We start from the raw sequence: 18,485 nt of genomic DNA on the forward strand, positions 1-18,485 counted from the left end.
TATGCAGCTGCACTAAATAAAATGCATACATGTATCAGAAATAACACTTGAAAGTCAGAGAGCTACAAGCATTTCAAGATTTCTCTTGACATACATAACTGACACTCCAAAGGATTTCATTCCTCTGTCTATGTGTTTTGCTTTGTTTTGTGTGTTTAAAGCTGGGACAGATATAGTTTTGAGATAATAAATATTGCATGGGAATTAATTTTACATGAATTGAAACAGGCAAGAGAACATTTGCTCTTCGACAGAAACATATCCAGGGACACGTTTATTTAAGAACAAATTGACAGTAACAAGATCCAGACAAAAATTATCTTCCTGGCCACCTTCTCTCCATTAATAGAAGTATTTCACCTGTGTAATTTAAAAGTGCCTTCCAAGCCCTCTCTCTCCAATTGTTGCTGAAACTGACAAGTTATCATCACACTTAAACTATATTATTAATATCATCATCATTGTCGTCATTGTCGTCGTCATCATCATCATCCTTTTGGTTAGTCGCAACTGGAATTATATCCATTCAATTAATTGTTGAATAGGAAGTCAACACATAGGTAAATCCAATTATTTCAATGGGTCTACTTTAAGTAGGACTAGCAACAGAATTCAGGCTATTATTATTATTATTATTATTATTATTATTATTATCAGACTGATGGCTATGCAGGAAGATGGATTCATGACTGCATGATAACCTTCTTATTTGGGTTCACCTGGGACTGGATGCATTTCCCCTTAAATACATTTTTAGTTCCTCACCTGTCATTTCACCCCCATGTAGTCATACACATTTAGACATGATTTCTTTCCAACATTTCAACCTCTGCACAATGGGAAATTGCACCTTTCATCACTTTAAAGAGGCACAGCAATTTTCCCTGTTTTTCCTCTCCTTCTATCATCTTGAGCAACTGTGGCAGAGCCATTTCTTTCACCATCTCTTGGCTCTCAGGGGAGCACCTTGTTGCTTTTATTGACCTTGGAAGAATCAGTGAAACTGGCAAAGATTTTCCCATACCTTGTCAGTTTTACTGGAGAACAGAGACATGGGGATCAGAGCAAATGATACTGGGGGAAGGGGTGAAATAGAGATGGAAAGCCTATTTATAATTATTCATTCCCAAGTTGGGGGGGGGGGGGTGTCGACACTCAAGAAACCCTGCCAGGAAAAATAACAGACCAGCAAGAATTTTGCATAATTTTCTCTCAGTATTTGAGGTTCCAAAGTGTTGTTCAGAGGAGTGCTTTCTCTTGGTCCTACCATTATCACAGGCCTTTTTGGTAAAGATATGGAAGAAATGTTTCTTAGTGGCTGATCCCAGGCTATTGAATGCCCTTCCAGAGGCTGACCCTTCTCTCTATTCTTATTTCAGGTAAAGGGTTTTTTATTATTATTTAAATAGGCTTTTGGAGATTAAACTAGTTGCAGAAGAGTCCTTTTATGGAGGGAATACTGTATTTTTATTTTTATTCTTAGTTTTTAAAAAATGATTGTATATGTATTAAAATGAATGATGATTTAATATGATAGCTTGTTCAAATACAAATACAGTGGTATCCTCTGGAGTTTGATTTCAGGACGCCTCAATGGATGCAAAAATCCGTGGATGTTTAAGTCCCATTATATACAATGGCATAGTAAAATGGTGTCTCTTATATAAAAGGGCAACATTTATTAATTTCAAGCCATGGATAGTTGAGTCTGTGGATGCAGAATCCATGGATTCAGAGGGCCAACTATAAAGGATCGATAGATGGATTACCTTTATTGTATAATATTCTTTCCTCAAAATGCATACTAAGATTTTAAAACATGAATGTTAGGATCTTTTTTTCCATTGTCTGTGATTCAAGTACACATCCCAATCAAGACAAATCAAGACAAAAAGAAGTGCCAACATTTGCAGGGAGGGGGGGGGTCACATTAGAACTATTCAGATAACAAAACATTTGCCAGTGAGCAGAATGCACGTCTCACAAGTGTCCAGGAAGGCTGCAAAACTTCAAGCCAATGAGGATTAACTGTCCTTTTACCAAGCCATCAAATTAACATCTCATTTAGTTTGACTCTGACACGTTTGTTGGCAATACTGTACAATCTATTCTGTCATTCCATCATATATAAACAATACAGTGTAATACACTCAATACAGAATATGATATCATCCTGACTGCTTTGAAAAGTAGTTAATGCTTTGGCTTCCAAACAGGCAGGATCTTATTCTTGTGACAGGGAAGGTATTTAAGAGTAGACACCATTTTTAAAAACCAGGGTCTGCTGAAGATAATGAAGAAACAGCATCTCCTCCCCCACATTCCACACGAAGAAGCAAATTGGACTAGCAGCTGAACTTTTGTTCCATGCTGGCACATCTATCACACCTGCGGGCAGCCAGCAGCCTAGTTTTGGGGATGCAGAACAGGCTGTGTGACACATGTAGCTCCATCCTTCAAAAGAAGAGGAATCAAACACCTGAGGCTCTTTACCTATCCAAAGAGGCTAGTTCAGTTATTTTGGCTATGACTTTTTTAAAAACTTACTTGTGTGTGTTTCAAGCTTTTAACCCATATCTATTTGGTTCAGGATTCAGAAAAATAATATAGTCAAGCCCTCCATATCCACAGATTCCTTATCCGTGGATTCAACCATCCATGTCTTGAAAATATTCAAAAAATATATACATTCCAAAAAGATTTTGCTGTTTTATATAAGGGCACCACTTTACTACATCACTGTATTTAATGGGATTTGAACTTTCATGGATTTTGGTATCTACAGGAGGTTGTGGGACTAAACCCCAGTGGATACCAAAGGCCCACTATATAAAAAGAAAACACTTAATTGGGTAAATTGCATAAGCATGAGCTTTTTACTAGAGATATACCAGTTCTGAGAATCAAAATGGACGGTGTGTGGACAGCATGCCAGACTGCCAGGAGCCCTGACTCAGTCACACAAATCTCTCAGACCAGCCTACCTCACAAGGTTGTTATGCAGATCAGAAAGATGCAGCAGAGAATCCAATAAAGCATCCCAGATTCCAAAGAGGAAAGACAGGCTACAAAATAAAACATACACTTTCATTTCTGTGTGCTACATAGAAGGTTAATCCATGGATGGAATGTTTATAGTCCATACTTAACATACAAAATGAAATATATTAATATGTTCACATTTGTGCTCCTTATCTGCGTAAGTACGTATGCCATTACAGCAAGAGCTGAAATTGATAGGTTCACATTTTGTAGGGCTCTGAGTATACTACAAATCAGGATACAGCTATAACTGTTGTGGTATCATCCAAAGAATTCTGAGGATTTTCATTGATGGACAGTACTAAGAATTCTCTGAGGAAGAATGAAAAACCTCACCAAAGGCAGTTCCTTGAAAAGAAGGAATAACTATGAAGCTAGTATGCAGCATGCTTCATCAGTGAGTCTGGCTTTCACCTCCAATGTTAACATTATCCATACTATTTCAGTGAAGCAGTAGTTGAGCTTCCCTGTTCTTAGAAATGTTGTCCTGGAATGGAACAATCGGAGGGACTATCCAGCAAGATTTAGTTGTTCTTCCCAAGATATTGAGTTCAGCCAGTCTTGCAAGAAGGGTTACCAGCTTTGGCACACTGGACTTGAGTCTCTACAGTACTATGTTTCTGTGCACCTTCCCAGACAAGGAGAAAAATTTCAAGGTGAATAACATTGGTAATGGAAAAAGTCTAATTTTTCTGATAAGGTGTGAAAAATAACCTCTGCTCATTCCTAGCTGGTATCAGGACTCCGCCAACAAATACCAGGTGCTATATGCTATACTTCAGAGGAAGGAACTGGCGTGGGAGAGAGGAGAGGAGGGGGAAGATTCTTGTCTTTCCCAGTAGACTCATGTGAAAGCAAATGGCTATAGCCTCGCCTAGCTTGTGTATTCTTCTTCATTAATAGCTTTTGCCACCTTAGCCAAACTATGATGTTGCTTGCCCATACATATCCTGGTTTTCATCTGTGAGATGTTTGAGGGTACGCTACAATAGTTTCACTGCTCCAGTAACCCTTAAGACAAGTTTTAGGGCTTTCTCACATAAGCACTCTGTCTTCCGGAAAATATCCCCAAAGTCTCTTTGCTGGCAATATATACCTTCTAAAAGCAATAGAAGGGTTCAGAGGTCGAATTCTTGCTGCTGGAAGAAGGAATTCATAGGTTGCTCAAAAAGAAGATGATATGTAGCCCAGCATAAATTAGACTGACTGCTTAACCTTGGGTCTGAAATTCAATTCAAGACCTTTCCTTCATTTTATTTCATGTTCTTGTTAATCCATTCCTGCTGAAGATAGTTGGATATCTTCAAGGAGAAGGGAGAAGGACTCGTCAAGATTGATGCTCTAGACTGACAGAGATAGAAGTTTAGTTAAGAGATGGATTTCTGATGAGTACTCAGCTGTGAAATCACTTTCTTCACCAGAAAGTCTGACTTCCCTTTAGGCTTTGATAAGGTTTGGCATAGATTTAGGTACACACTGTTTCTATTAAATCATTCAGAAGGCAAAGGAAGAAATTGCAATGTCGGAGTAATACCAGTATATTGGTATTGTATGACAGACAGATTTGCAAACACAATTGCTCATGAAAGATGGCATGGTTAAGGTTAAAAATATAATGTCAAAGAAATGGGCTGCGGCAGAGAAAAGGAAATGAGATATGGGGGAAAACATCATTCAGCAAAACAAGCACTATAAACAAACAAAACCCAGGAGACATCTAGTTATATGATAAATTCAAGATTAGCCCTTCTGTAGGTTAGCACTAAATCATAGGTGGTAGAGAGAATTTCAGCATCCTGGCCCCTCAGGACTTTACCCAGAATTGTCTGCTTTGATTTCAAAAATTCTCTAAGGCAAGGATGCAGAACCTTTAATCAGGATGCTGCCAGTGAAATTCCTACAAGATGTTTTTGTTGTTATTTCAGATAAGGAATTAAAAGTATTTAGACTTTATTTTGCACAGAACAGAGCAGTGCTTTGCAGACATGAAAGCTGCTACAATGAACTTGCCTATTTCCCAGTGACCAACCCCAGAATTTGTCCATGTCTTGTCTGATTCCTGGGGAAACGTCCAAATTGGTAAGAATTAACATCTAGACCCGCACATTTTGCTTTAGGCTCACCTAATTATTGTCCCTGAGACAGTTCCTAAATTGGACTTCAGCCTTCAGGCTAAAAATGCTTCACTATATTAGAGCTTTAAAGGTAAACCTTTAAAGGCAAATGTGAAAGGTATGGGCAATATTACTCTCACCTACTCTGTAAACAGCTTCCTGGATTTTACTGTGCCATGGCTCTGGAAGTACTATAAATGCAATTAACTTTAATTTTGTATAAGTGTTTGCTCTTCGACAGTAATTTACAATGCTCTACATCACAAAAGATATCCTCTTAATAAACTGCAATCAATCTGATCTGTTTATTGGGTTGTGTACAGTCGTTTCTTGCCTTCATTTGATAGTATATGTCTGTGTTATAGCCATTCTGTCCTGTTACTAATGGCATCTCCTGTAAACTCCTTCACAAATAGCTAAACTAATTCCTTGCTTGCTTGCTTGCTTGCTTGCTTGCTTGCTTGCTTGCTTGCTTCTTTCCTTCCTTCCTTCCTTCCTTCCCTCCTTCCTTCTAAAGAAGAGCATTTCAGTCGTCAAGAAGCAATGGGTAGAAAAGTGAAATAAATCCTTAACTAGTAAACAATGGGGGCAGTGGAAGCTGCTCAGCATTTCCCATGTTATGGTTCTCCCACTAGATTTTGCTGCAAGTTAATGTGACAGTAAGTTTCATCTCAACATATGTAGCCTTCACATTCTCAGGAGGTGTATCTGATAGGTTTTGGTTTCAGCAGAAACTAGCAGTCTGATCTAGTTTTAAAAACCTGAACACTGAAGAATCTCAGGGTGTATTGATGGAGCGACTTTCCTCATTTCCTGCAATAGCATTCCTTGTATTTAGAAATTGTATTGCAATGCAGAATTCCATGCCTATGCGAACAAGACAAATTCCGTACCTGTCCATCATATTTTGCACTGTAATTTTTTATTTATTTTTTGAAACTCCAAATATTAGCATTTGGTTCATGCAACTATTAAACTTCTGAGCTAAAATACCCTATAGTCAGCTACTGTATTTTCATAAATAGAAGCTGGCCATTGGTAATTGGTGCCAGAATGCATTGCTAGGAGTAAACTGATACCTACATATTGCAGTACCAGTAATTTGTGCAATATGAAACCTTCTTCTTGGAACAAAGTCTAACTGCAGACTTCAGAGCCAACTGATTTGACCTAAGTTTCCCACTTTTTTTAATCACCTAGCCTTTGTGGGGTAGTGGTTTGAGTGTTGGACCATGACTCTGGAGACCAGGGTTCAAAGCTCTGCTCAGCCATGGAAATTCACTGGTGACCTTGCGCAAGTTTCTCAGCCTCATAGGAAGCCAAAGACAAATCCCATTTGAACAAATTCTGCCAAAAAACAACAACAATACCCTGTGATAGGTCCATCTTACAGTTGCCATAAGTCAAAAACCACTTGAAGGCACACAAGAACAACAAAACCAGATGGAGTTCTGAAGCCTGCACAATAGTGGAGATTTTCTTTATTGTTCTAATAAATATTAAAAACCATGCGATAAATGTACTTTTATCAAAGACATGTATTTTCCAATTGTGGATTTCAGGGGGGGGGTCCTTCTTAAATATGGACTACTGAATAACTATTGTTATTTCAGTCATCCATATTTAAGAAGAAAACCCAATAACTATTGTTATTCAGTCATCGTATCTGGACACAAGAGATTTGCTTTTTGTCTTTACCCTGGTTTTTTGTTCTGATCAGAGATGCCTGGATAGAAGGTAGGTGGCAGGTTGTTGTTGTTGTTGTTGTTGTTGCTGCTGCTGCTGCTGTTGTGTGCCTTCAAGTTGTTTCCAACTTATGAAAACTCTAAAATGAACCTTTCATGGAGTTTTCTTGGCAAGATTTGTTCAGAAGAGGTTTGTCATTGCCTTTTCCTGAGGCTGAGGGCATATGACTTGCTCAAAGTCACCCAGTGGATTTCATGGCGGAGCGGAGAATTGAACCCTGGTCTCCAGAATCATAGTCCAACACTCAAACCAATATGCAACAGTGGAGGAAGAGAGAGCCAATCTTTAAGCTGCTGGGACAATTGAGACTATAGAGCAGTGGTAAGTTTTGAAGTACAGGTACTCCTCATCTTTATCGCCATCCCACAGGGAGAGTAGGGAAAAAATGCTGGCAGTTTCATTGATCCATATGAACAAACCATTTCCAGTTTTCATCTCCATCAGGTACATGTCTTTTAAAAATCTAATGGTTCGTAATTATCTATTGAAAACTCAGGCAGCCCAAAATATGTTGCATTGCTGGGAAAATCCATTCCACATACACTTATATAGCTACTTTGAGGATTGCTCCTAAGTTCATTGGAAATAGCAAGGTTCAGAATCAAAATATCTTTGTGCTTTGATTCTTCAAGTCCTGGTTCCATTAAGACATTAAGTTTGAGTCAGGCACAATTGGTCTGAGGCTGCTTCCAGATGAAACTAAAATAAAACACAAGCAGCAAGGCAATTCAGTCTTAAATGCACAATGTGTTGCCCCATTTCAATTTATCACCTTCTCCAAAAGACTTAGTTATATTGAGGAAATATCACACACCAGTTCTTCCTTGCCTAGCCCATCTGCCACTACTGCTGATGCAGTGACAGCTTCTAACTCATCACTGGAAAGTATAACACAACCCAAAATACAAACAACAGTGACATCTTTATCAGGCCAACCAAGGTACAAAATACAACACCCTAGCTTTCAAAGCACACTGGTTTCTTCAGGAGACACAGATGGTAAAAATCGTTTAGAGGGAAAATGTGATGGTATCTGTCCTTTATGTTTGGTTGTGAAAGCTGGACAGTGAAGAAAGCTGACAAGAAAATCAGTTCATTTAAGATGTGGTGCTGGAAAAAACTGCTACGGATACTCATTTGACTTAGAAAACACAAAACCATGATCTCCATGTAGGTTAGATTTGGATGAGAGCTGGTACTTTTAGCATACTAACTACTCTAGCTTCATATGTAGGTAAGATTTTGACACGAGATTGAAATCAGTTATTCTCAGAGCTTGAAACGTTACTTTTAACATTTTATTTGATATGTAACTCAATATTAAACCTAACACTCATTATATTTTTTAAAAAATAGCTCCTTTCACTGTTTGCTTATTTAATTGTCACCCTTTCTTCCAGAATGCTAAAAACAAATACAATATAGATTTTAAAATTTTAAAATTTAACAGAAACATGTGTAACATTAACAAGAATTTACAAGATCCATCACAACAATAAAAAGATAAAAAGTAGCATTGTGCACTACTACATCAACTACTTTAGTATATTTCGGTGTACTCAGGATCGATATTTAGTCACAATTGTGACATTATTGTCACAACTGTAATTTCCTCCCAACCTGCTATATTGGGCACCATACAGGCAGAACTGCATGGAGCTGCATAGAGAGCAGGGGGCCCAGTCTCCTGGCAACTGGAGCATGGGAAAATGAGGTTTCTATCAGGTTTGGCAGGGCCAAGCCAGGAGAGGTTACTTACTTAAGTATGGCTAGCTAAGTAGCTGATATAGAATACTTGCCATTGTCTTTAAAACAGCCAGTTCGCAAAAGCATGTCAGAGGAAAAAAAATGAGGAGACCATTCCAGCCTCCTAGAAAATACATTTCAGGTCCTAGAAGCAAACGCTGAAAAGGTCCTCTCTTACATCCCCACCAGGCATATTTTTTGTTAAAAAAAAGTAAATGGCCTAAAATTCTGGGGAAGAAAACTCAAAATGCCCCTAAAGCATTCCCCTCACAACAGCACAAAGTAACAAGTAAACATTACCTGAAACATAAAAACATTGCTACCTGTTAATGTTATTTTGAAGAGTAGCTGTTTTTAGACACTCATTGCCTCCCCAAAGTAACACCTGTTGTATTACAGTAATTTCAATTGAGAGCTTTTTTTTAATTGTAACTGTACTATTTTACTGGAATAATCTCCTGGAAGAGATTTGACTCATTCCTACTTTGGATGCCTTTAAGAAGGCGTTGAAAACTCACCTTTTCCGACAAGCATACCCCCCTAACTCTCTATAAAGGAAACCGCTCTCAAATAGAAATCTACCTCAGGATGTTAACTGTGATCTGTATACTGTATGTTTTTAGATAATATTTTATTTTTTATAAACTGATTTTAAATAACTGTAATTAGAATTGATATGTACCGTTGAATTAGACATTGACTGTAATCCCACCTCGATCCGTCGGGAGAGGTGGGAAAAACATTTATTATTATTATTATTATTATTATTATTATTATTATTATTATTATCATCATCATCATCATCATCATCATTATTATTATTATTATTATTGTAACATCATATAATCAATTGAATTATAGTACACATACTCCAAGCCGTTTTGTTCAGATGTAGGCCATGAGATTAACTAGGGCCTGGAAGATCATAATCTTAGATCTTCTGTCTCACACTGCATGTTTACATCTTTCAGTTTACAAATGATTTCTTCCAACATATGTGAGCATTTGACTTTGATTACTTTAAAAATTCAGAAATGGTTCAGAGTATACCTATACCCATTGCTTTTCAAGTGGCTTGCTTCAAGTGCCATGGACAATTTGTGTAGTCCATACATCATTCCAGGTCCTGAATTGATTAATGCTCCAGATTTTAAACAAGCACTAACCTTTGTATGATGCCCCTTATGTGTGTTTGTTTGTGTAGATGTTCCATATCATTCCTAATCTAGGGCATTACTTGGCTGCTCTTATTTCACTACTGGATACTGGGTGTTGTTGTTTTCTTAAAATAAGGATAAATAGATGATTTACAGTTTGAGAATTGAGGAAGGTATAGATGAGATGTAAGCTAAGACTTAATTCAGTTTTTTAAAGGGTGTATATGTATAGTATGGTATAAGAGAAAAACTTCAATTGTTAGTTGAACATAGCCTGAATATGATATATTGTGTTTGGTGCTTACAATAAAAGAATATGGTGGAGAAAAGGATAAAGATGTAAATTTCCACTGTTTCCCCAGTAAATCCACAGCAGTTTCCCCTACCAATACACATGTCACGTGATGTAGTGGTTTGACTGCGATTCTGGAGAATAGGGTTTGATTCCCAGCTTGTCCTTCAAACCACTGGGTGACTTAGGAAAGTCACATGCTCTCAGCCACTGAGGAGGCAATGACAAACCTCTTCTGAATAAATGTTACCAAGAAATCCCTGTGATAGGGTCATCATAAGTTGAAAGCACACAGCAGCAGTAACAGCAACAACAATAGCAACAACAATTGATCTATTTGTTTCTGGCCACAATTTTCTCTGACAATACACATCCTCCATTAATTTCAGTCTCATGCCTACTGGAAAGGCATTAGTACATGGACATGTTATGCCATTTGCACATCACCTTTAAAAAAAACAGCAATACACAACCTTCCCAAAGACAACAGATCCAAGATGACAAGCAACATGCAGCAAGGAAATATGCAAGCAATCGTAGATGACAATAACAATAGCAAGTAGCAAGTATATTTCTATACTGTTTATCAGTGCACTTAAACACTCCCTAAGGGGTTTACAATGTGTAAGCTGATTGCCCCCAACAAGCTGGGTTGAATCGACCCTGAGCCCCTGGCTGGTATTGAACTCACAACTGTGTGGTTTGTGAGTGAGTGGCTGCAGTACAGGCATTAACCACTGCGCAACCAGGGCTCCTGGCATATGCCCATTGGCCAGATCTGGAAAAGTTACTTCTTTTGGACCTTCTCTAGTGACCACTACTTCTCTAGTGACCATGCTGGCTGATGGGAGACTCTGGGAACTATAGTCCCCAGATAACACCTCCAAGGTTTACCTTAGATGAACTGTAATGAAATAGTGTACAACAAGACTGCTAATGCACACACATCTTAATTAACTGACATCCCTAACCTTTGTTGATGAATGCAGCTACACTATTTGTGATTTTTAATACTACAATCCCTCCCATTCCTCATGTTGGCAGCAATGGCTTGTGTAATTTTGCACATTGTTGTCTAGTTTCTGCACATGTCTTGAGTGTTGCTAGATGTTCAAGGCAAGATCAGATTCCAGAGGAAAATGGGAAGATGTGAGTCTGACTTCCCTCCCTGAGTGATCTCAGACTTTCTCCCCCTTATGCCTTCTGAAATGCAAACCTGATAGATGGTAAATGGTTTTGCCATAGATTCAAAGAATCATAGAATCATAGAGTTGGAAGACACTCTGTAACCATCCAATCCATCCCCCTGCCATGCAGGAATATACAACCAAAGCACTCCCAACAGAGGGCCATCCAGCTTCTGTTTAAAAATCTCCAGACTCCACCACTCTCTGAGGCAGCATATTCTACTGCTGAATAGCTCTTACTGTCAGGAGGTTCTTTCTAATGTTTAAGTGGAATCTCTTTTCCTGTAATTTGAATCCATTGCTCCATGCCCTAGTCTCTGGTGCAGCAGAAATGAAGCTTGTTCCATCCTCAGTATGACACCCCTTCAGATATTTAAACATGGCTGTCATGTCACCTGTTAACCTTCTCTTCCCCAGGCTAAACATACTGAGCTCCATAAGTCACTCTTCATAGGGCATAGTTTCCAGGCCTTTCACCATTTTGGTCACTCCCTCTAACATGCTTCTGCTTGTCAATATCCCTTGTGAATTGTGGTGCTCAGGACTGGACACAGGTGAGGTCTGGCCAAAGAAGAAGCAGTATGATTTGGTGAATTTTGGCTCTGGGCCATTTCACAAATTTAATAAAGCTACCTAGATTTACCATCAAATCTAGAGATGTCTGAAGACATTTTGCTGCCTGAACTGAAGAGGCAAAAGATGCCATATCTTGGCATATGAGGCAGAAAAACACCACAAGCAAGTCTTCCCATACCTTGCAATAAATGAAGAAGAGTTACAAATTAAATAACAAAAAAAAATTGCTGTCCTTTCATGATACTCAGTTTCAGCTACCTGCCCACTATTCCCTGTCTTATGGCAAGTCCAGGCCAGGCTGATCCTATGAAGAAGATGTTGTAGCCAATACTGGCCAATGAAGAGTGTAATTTTAAAGTTAATTTGAATGGGTTGATAAAATACTCATCCCTCTCCCCTAGTTAATAGAACCACTTATGCTCCTGCCAGGAAAAAATGACCCTCCTTTTCAAAGTCAACTAGTTGCTGGATTCATTCATCAGAAATATCCCCAGCATGCTGTTCTAAACCCAGCTGCTAGTCCCAATTAGACCAAACTGTAATAGGATTTATATAAGTTGTAATAACCAGTTGATTCAATGGGTCTACACTAGCATCTGAGCCTAGCACCTGGATTTAGGCCAATATTGTTTTAACCAATTAATATATTTAAGCTTTGTGGACTTCAGTGAAGATTGCTTTTACAGATATAGCTTTGCCATAACAGGAGCATACTTTAGCTGTGAATTGTACTGAGAATGTTTATTCTTGGAGCAGCAGACCTTGCTATGTGAACAGCCAAGGTGGTATTTTCTTTCTACAAGATCCATGCTGACGTTTGCATAGCTTGGACAGAATGTACAATCAGAAAGGGCTTTTTTTTAGTTGTATTTAAACTTTTCCCTTTCATCACTTTATCCAGAAGGCTGAAGAGCTTAATAGAAGGATTAAGACTTGCACTGTCCTTTTTTAAATACATTGACTTCAGTGTAAATCAAAAGGCAGGGAATTCATTTGATTATGAGTAAGAATGACCCTTTAATCCCATGCACACTAATTCAGGATCCAAACTCAGTATGCTTCAAAGTGCATATACACAACATGTGCAGTGGGCAGCAGCTGGCAGATTGCTAAAGGGAATCAGGCGGCTTAAATGGGGGTGTCATCCATCACTCATACTGAGTCAGGCAGAGATTGAGTCAGTCAGTGTCTCTCTAAACACAGTCCTGTTGAAAAGCCAAACTGTGCTCACAGATAGCTGGTTCAATGTCCTGTTGGGTAAGAACGGCCCCTATTTGCAGTATGGTTTCATTATATATATATTTTTAAAATAACAATCCACCAGTTCCTGGGTACAGAGAAAACCACACAAACCCACAACTTTTTATGCACCCAGTGGTGGCTACCTTTTTTGCCCCTTGCCCATCCTTTCCAGCAAATAATAACCATCTCCATCCGTATGTTGATCACTTCCACCAGCAGCAGCTACCCGACTCAGTTTCTTCATTGCTCTGTATACCAAAACACTTTTCCTGTCACCTGTCTCCAAAATGCCCTTGACCTACCCAATGTTAAATCCACTGCTTCTCTGTCACCTTCTTTAATTCCCCACCCCTAGTTCATGTCCTTCACCATTCACACATCAGATGATTGGGTGAGAGGCAGAGAGAAGAAGAAAAAATGCCCCCCTCCCAAGCTATGAAGGACCTTCCCCATCAGGAGCAGCAGACAAAAATGTAAAATATCCCTGTTGGTTTCATTCATGATCTTTCTTTTCCACAGCTGGAAATGTGTGGGAGAGGCTGGAAGTGTGGAAGCAACTCCTTTACATCATGCTGGTATATATTTAGTACAATGAAAAAGACAGGGGTGGGCAGCAAGCTTTTTCTGTCCTCCTCCCTGATGTCACCCAAGTCTCTAGCATCTCATATCTATTTGTTCCCCCTTCAATGAATACATCTTCATAGCAACAAATTAAGGCACACAGTTCCTCAGGATACTGGATTATGTCTTCTCAACTGGAGGAGGAAAGGCAAGTATGTCTGATGAAGGGGAGCCAAGGTAATATTACATACTGCCTCTGCTACACCTCAGCCTTCCTGAACAGGGTCCTCTCTAGAGATAACGGTTTCCTACAAGTCCCAGCATCTTCAGGCCACTTGGTCAGGCCCTGGGGTGATGGGATTTGTAGTCCAACCTGTCCCAAAGGAGGCGAGTTGAGGAAAGCTGGTGAAGGTGTGGTCTGTGTCCCAACACCCACTTCAGTTTTCTTCTGGGCTGCATCTGCACTGGAGAAATGATCCAGTTTGACACCACTACAACTGGCCTGGCTAAATGCTATGGAATTCTGGGAATTGTAGTTGGTTGTTGGTGCCACGACCAACTACAATTCCCAGAATTCCATAGCATTCAACCAGGTCAGTTCAAGTGGTGTCAAACTGGATCATTTCTCTAGTGCGGATGAGGTGCCAGTCAGAGCCACAGGCATTTCTTTTTCTACCACATCCCTTACCTGCATCTTCCTCATCGAAGCTGTTCATGCAAGGGAAGTAAATGGCCAAGGCCTCGAAGGAGGCAGAGAGGCTGAGGCGGCTCTGGGATCGCTCCATAAAAAGCCCTGAGCTGCTGCTGCTACTGCCCCCGCCGCCTCCGGGGGCTTCGGCCGCCGCCTGAGGCTTGGCCAGCTTCGACGTCCCATTCTTCACTCGGAGCACAGCCCGCGGCGTCTTGGCTGCTGTGGAGGGGCCTCAAGGAGGTGAGAAATGGGCTGCCCAGAGGAGGACGAGGAGGAGAGGGAGAAGGCAATGGGACCCAGGGAGGAGGAGGGAGAAGATGCTACTGAGGATGGAAAGAGCAGGGGAGATCAGGCTGGGAAAGGGAGAGAGGATGCTGGTGATGAAGGGAGAGAGGAGAGGTGCCCAAGGGGGAGAGGCTGCTATGGTACCCAAGAGAAAAAGGGTGGTGGTACCCAAAGGAGAGAGGATGCTAGTGGTACCCAAGAGAGAAAGGATACTGCTGATACCCAAGGACTCAAGGATGCTACTGTTAAAGGGAGAGAGAATGCTGGTGGTACTCAAGGGATGGAGAATCTTAGTGGTAGCTAAGGGAGGGGGTATGTTAGTGGTACCCAAGGGTGGGAGGATGCTGATCGTGCGCCAGGGAGATGCTGGTGGTGAAGGGAGAGGGATGCGAGTGGCCCCTAAGGGAGAGAGGAGGCAGGGATGAAGGATGCTCTCAGGGACCTGCTCCGTCCAGCTGCTGCTGCTGCTCCAAGGGAAGGCTGAGGAGGCTGCAGCTGCTGTCAGCCTGCGGAAAGGGAAGCCGGCTGGTCCTCCCTCTGTTGCAGGTGTTCGGGGGGTGTTGCTGCTGTTCCGAGGAGGGCAGCGGAGAGAGACCCCCCACCTGCTGCTGCTGCTCTGGGCTGCCTGGCTCAGCTGCTCTGGCCGGCTTCTCCTCCTGACTCAATGGTCCTTCATTCAATCCGGGCTGGAGGGGCGGGGGCTGCGGTGACGTCACGGCTGGGGAGGTAGCCCAGCCAATCAGGGCCGGAGGAGAGATAGGCGAGGAGGGGGCTCTCCAAGGATGCTGGGGAGAGTCGGCGTTGCCAGGCGAAAAAGGATGCAGGGAGCATGCGCACTGGGGCTCTCTCCATCTCTCCAGCTCTCTAAAGCCACCCGCACCTGGTCAGTTTAGGAGCTGACTCAGGGGGCATCTACACTGCAGGAATAACGCACTTTGACACCACTCTGCGGTCTCTCAGCTCCATCCTCTGGAATCCTAGGGTTTGCAATTATTTTACAAGGTCTCTCGCCTTCTCTGGTGCCTCACCAAACTACAAATCCTAGGATTTCTGTAGGATGGATCCCTGGCTGTCAAAGTTGTTGTCAAACTGCATTATTTCTGCTGCAGGGTTGATGCACCCACAGTCCTTTGGGGTTGGAGGGTTCAGAAGCTCCAGGGCTGGAGCCCCACTGCAGAAATCATCTGGTTTGACACCCCTTTAACTGCCCCGGCTCAATGCTATGGAACTCTGGGAATAATAGTTTGTTGCTTTGCTCTGGTGCCACAACAAACTACCATTCTTGGAATCCCAGAAATTTGAGCTGGGCACTTAAAGTGGTGTCAAACCAGAATGCAGTGCGGATGCAAACCAAGAGGTTAACCCCATGTGTCCAGGAGTGCGTTTTAGGAAGAAATTTTTCCTGGGTGTCCACTCTACCTTTCGAATGTTGATGAGTGGACACTTCTTCACTAGAACCTTGGCATTGAAATAGTGTTGAAAGTGATTTTTTTAATAATAATAATTATAATATTATTAATTATTTTTTTTAGAGAGACAAAGAAAGGGAAATACCAGTATATTTGCACACATCAGCATCCTTGCAATTTTTGCTATCCTGCCCACCTTCAGAAAATGTATTGTTGTATGCCTTCAAGTCATTTCTGACGTTTTTGTTGTTGTATGCCTTCATGTCATTTCTGACTTATTGTGACCCTATCCTGGTGTTTTCCTGACATGTTTCTTTAGAGGGGGATTGCACCATTTCCATCCTCAGAGGCTGTGAGAGTGCGACTTATCCACGGTCACCTAGTGGGTTAACATGTCCAAGCTGGGTTTCAACTCTGGTCTCCAGAATCGTAGTCCAATGCTCAAACCACTGCACCATGCTGGCTCTTTGGTGATATGATAGCCATCTTTAAATTTCTGAAGGGATGTCATGTGAATGATGGAGAGAGATTGGTTTCTGCTGTTTCAGAGACTAGATCAGTGATCCCCAAACTGTGCCCTTTAAGAGATTTTGGACTTCAGCTCCCGGAAGCCTCATCCATGTTGGCCAAGAGTCTGGGATTCTGGAAGGTGAAGTCTAAAAATCCCTTAAAGAGCACAGTTTGGGGTCCACTAGACTAGATAGTGACTTGCCCAAGATCACCAGGTCTCCAGAGATATGGTCCAGTTCTCAAACTACTACACCATGCTGTCTCCATTTCCGACTTATGGCACCCCTATCACAGAGTTTTCTTGGCAAGATTTGTAACACACAACCATTACTTTAAAACGTCTTAATCCATGGTGTATTCTAGATGGCTGAAGAAAAGCGTCCATCAGTGCCTGTTCTATAGAAGTCTATGGAGTTTGACTGTGTTCAGTGGTGTCTGCTCCCAGGTTACTGTGCATAGGTGCTCCCAAAACTTGGTTTTTCTGGAATACAGCTCTTGCAACCCACCAGTGATCTAGTATCAAAAGGAAACATGATCATAATATCTGAGAGCTAGTAATAGGCATATTGTTTATTTAAGTATTTCTTTATCAGCCCACCCAGGCCCCTAAGGTGATGATGAGCGATAAAAACATCCTTTAGAAACAGACCGAAACAATTTGGGGTGGGGGGGAGTTTAAAACCCCAAAATTAAAGTAGTCAAGGGGGGAAAGCTCTCTAGTTTTAAGGACCAACTAGTGGTGTGGATTAGCTGGGAAACATAAATTAATGGTTATCTATAATGTGGTGCCCGAAAATTAAGGGATGCCAATATCAAGCAAACGTGTAAAAATCCATTAGAAGAGAGCAACCATATCTAAATACCAATGGAAAAAAGGATCATAATGACATTTTTAAAACATTTAATACATTTCCCAGTACAATCCTCTGCTCAAAAGTAGGTCACATTGAGTTTGATGAGACATGTTCTCAAATAATTGGGCACAGCAGATGCTACTGGTGTTCATATCCCAGCATCTTCCACACTTCAGAAATAATCTGGTTTGACACCACTTTAAATGCCATGGCTTAAAGGCTATGGAATTCTGGGAATTGTTGTTTGTTGTAGTACCAGAGCAGAGTTCTACAGAACACCATGATCTGCAAGACATCATAATTCCTACCCCTGCAACAGAAGGCTACAGCCACAATCATTCTAAAGATGCCCTGACAGAAGAAAGTTTTGAAGTGCCTTTTGAAAGATAACAAGAAGAGAGCTGAATGCGCCTCTAACAGGAGGGCATTATTCAACTCTAGAGCTACAACAGCCAAGAGTTTGTTTTTTATGGTGAGACTCTAAACTCCATGTGCAATGGAACCCATAGTAGGCATGCCTCACTGGTGAATGCTATGAAGGGTCAAATACAGGAGGAGGCATCTCCTGAGATAATAAGAACTTGAGACTTGGGTCTGTTAGTGAACTGGAAACTAATACAACTGTTTTAAAATAGGGAGGTGAAAATGCCAACTCAGACTGCTGGTATTTTTGACAGGGACACCCCTTGCAGGATAGGTAGGGAGATGCTTTGATTTGGATTTCCTGCATGGCAGGGGGTTGGACTGGATGGCCCTTGTGGTCTCTTCCAACTCTATTATTCTATGATTCTATGAAAAACTCAAAACTTTTTAAATGTGTGGTTCTGATTTTAGGAAGTATAGAACACATTGTCTCTTATACAATGAGCCCTTGGTATCTGCTGGGGTTTGGTTCCAGGACCCCTTATGGATACCAAAATCTGCAGATGCTCAAGCCCCATTATATACAATCGTGTAGTAAAATGGTGTCTCTTATATACAATGTTAAAATCGAGGTTTGCTGTTTGGAATGGTTATTTTTATTTTAATATTTTTAATCTGTGGCTGGTTGAATCTGTGGATTCAGAAACCAT

The 18,485-nt window shown here is 41.0% G+C and overlaps 1 protein-coding gene across 2 annotated transcripts in view; it reads right to left on the bottom strand.

Annotated features, from left to right (window-relative positions):
* RIMS4 (regulating synaptic membrane exocytosis 4) overlaps window positions 1-15,300 on the bottom strand; it is a 123,376-nt gene extending 108,076 nt beyond the window's left edge. For both annotated transcript variants that reach the window (XM_042461309.1, XM_042461308.1), the window contains exon 1: window positions 14,352-15,300. In XM_042461309.1, the coding sequence (XP_042317243.1) occupies window positions 14,352-14,448 (97 nt within the window). In that variant the 5' untranslated portion in view covers window positions 14,449-15,300. The remainder of the gene's footprint in view (window positions 1-14,351) is intronic.
* Between the last annotated feature and the right edge of the window lie 3,185 nt (window positions 15,301-18,485).

This window comes from Sceloporus undulatus, chromosome 4 (assembly GCF_019175285.1).
Source record: "Sceloporus undulatus isolate JIND9_A2432 ecotype Alabama chromosome 4, SceUnd_v1.1, whole genome shotgun sequence".
NCBI classification, from domain to species: domain Eukaryota; kingdom Metazoa; phylum Chordata; class Lepidosauria; order Squamata; family Phrynosomatidae; genus Sceloporus; species Sceloporus undulatus.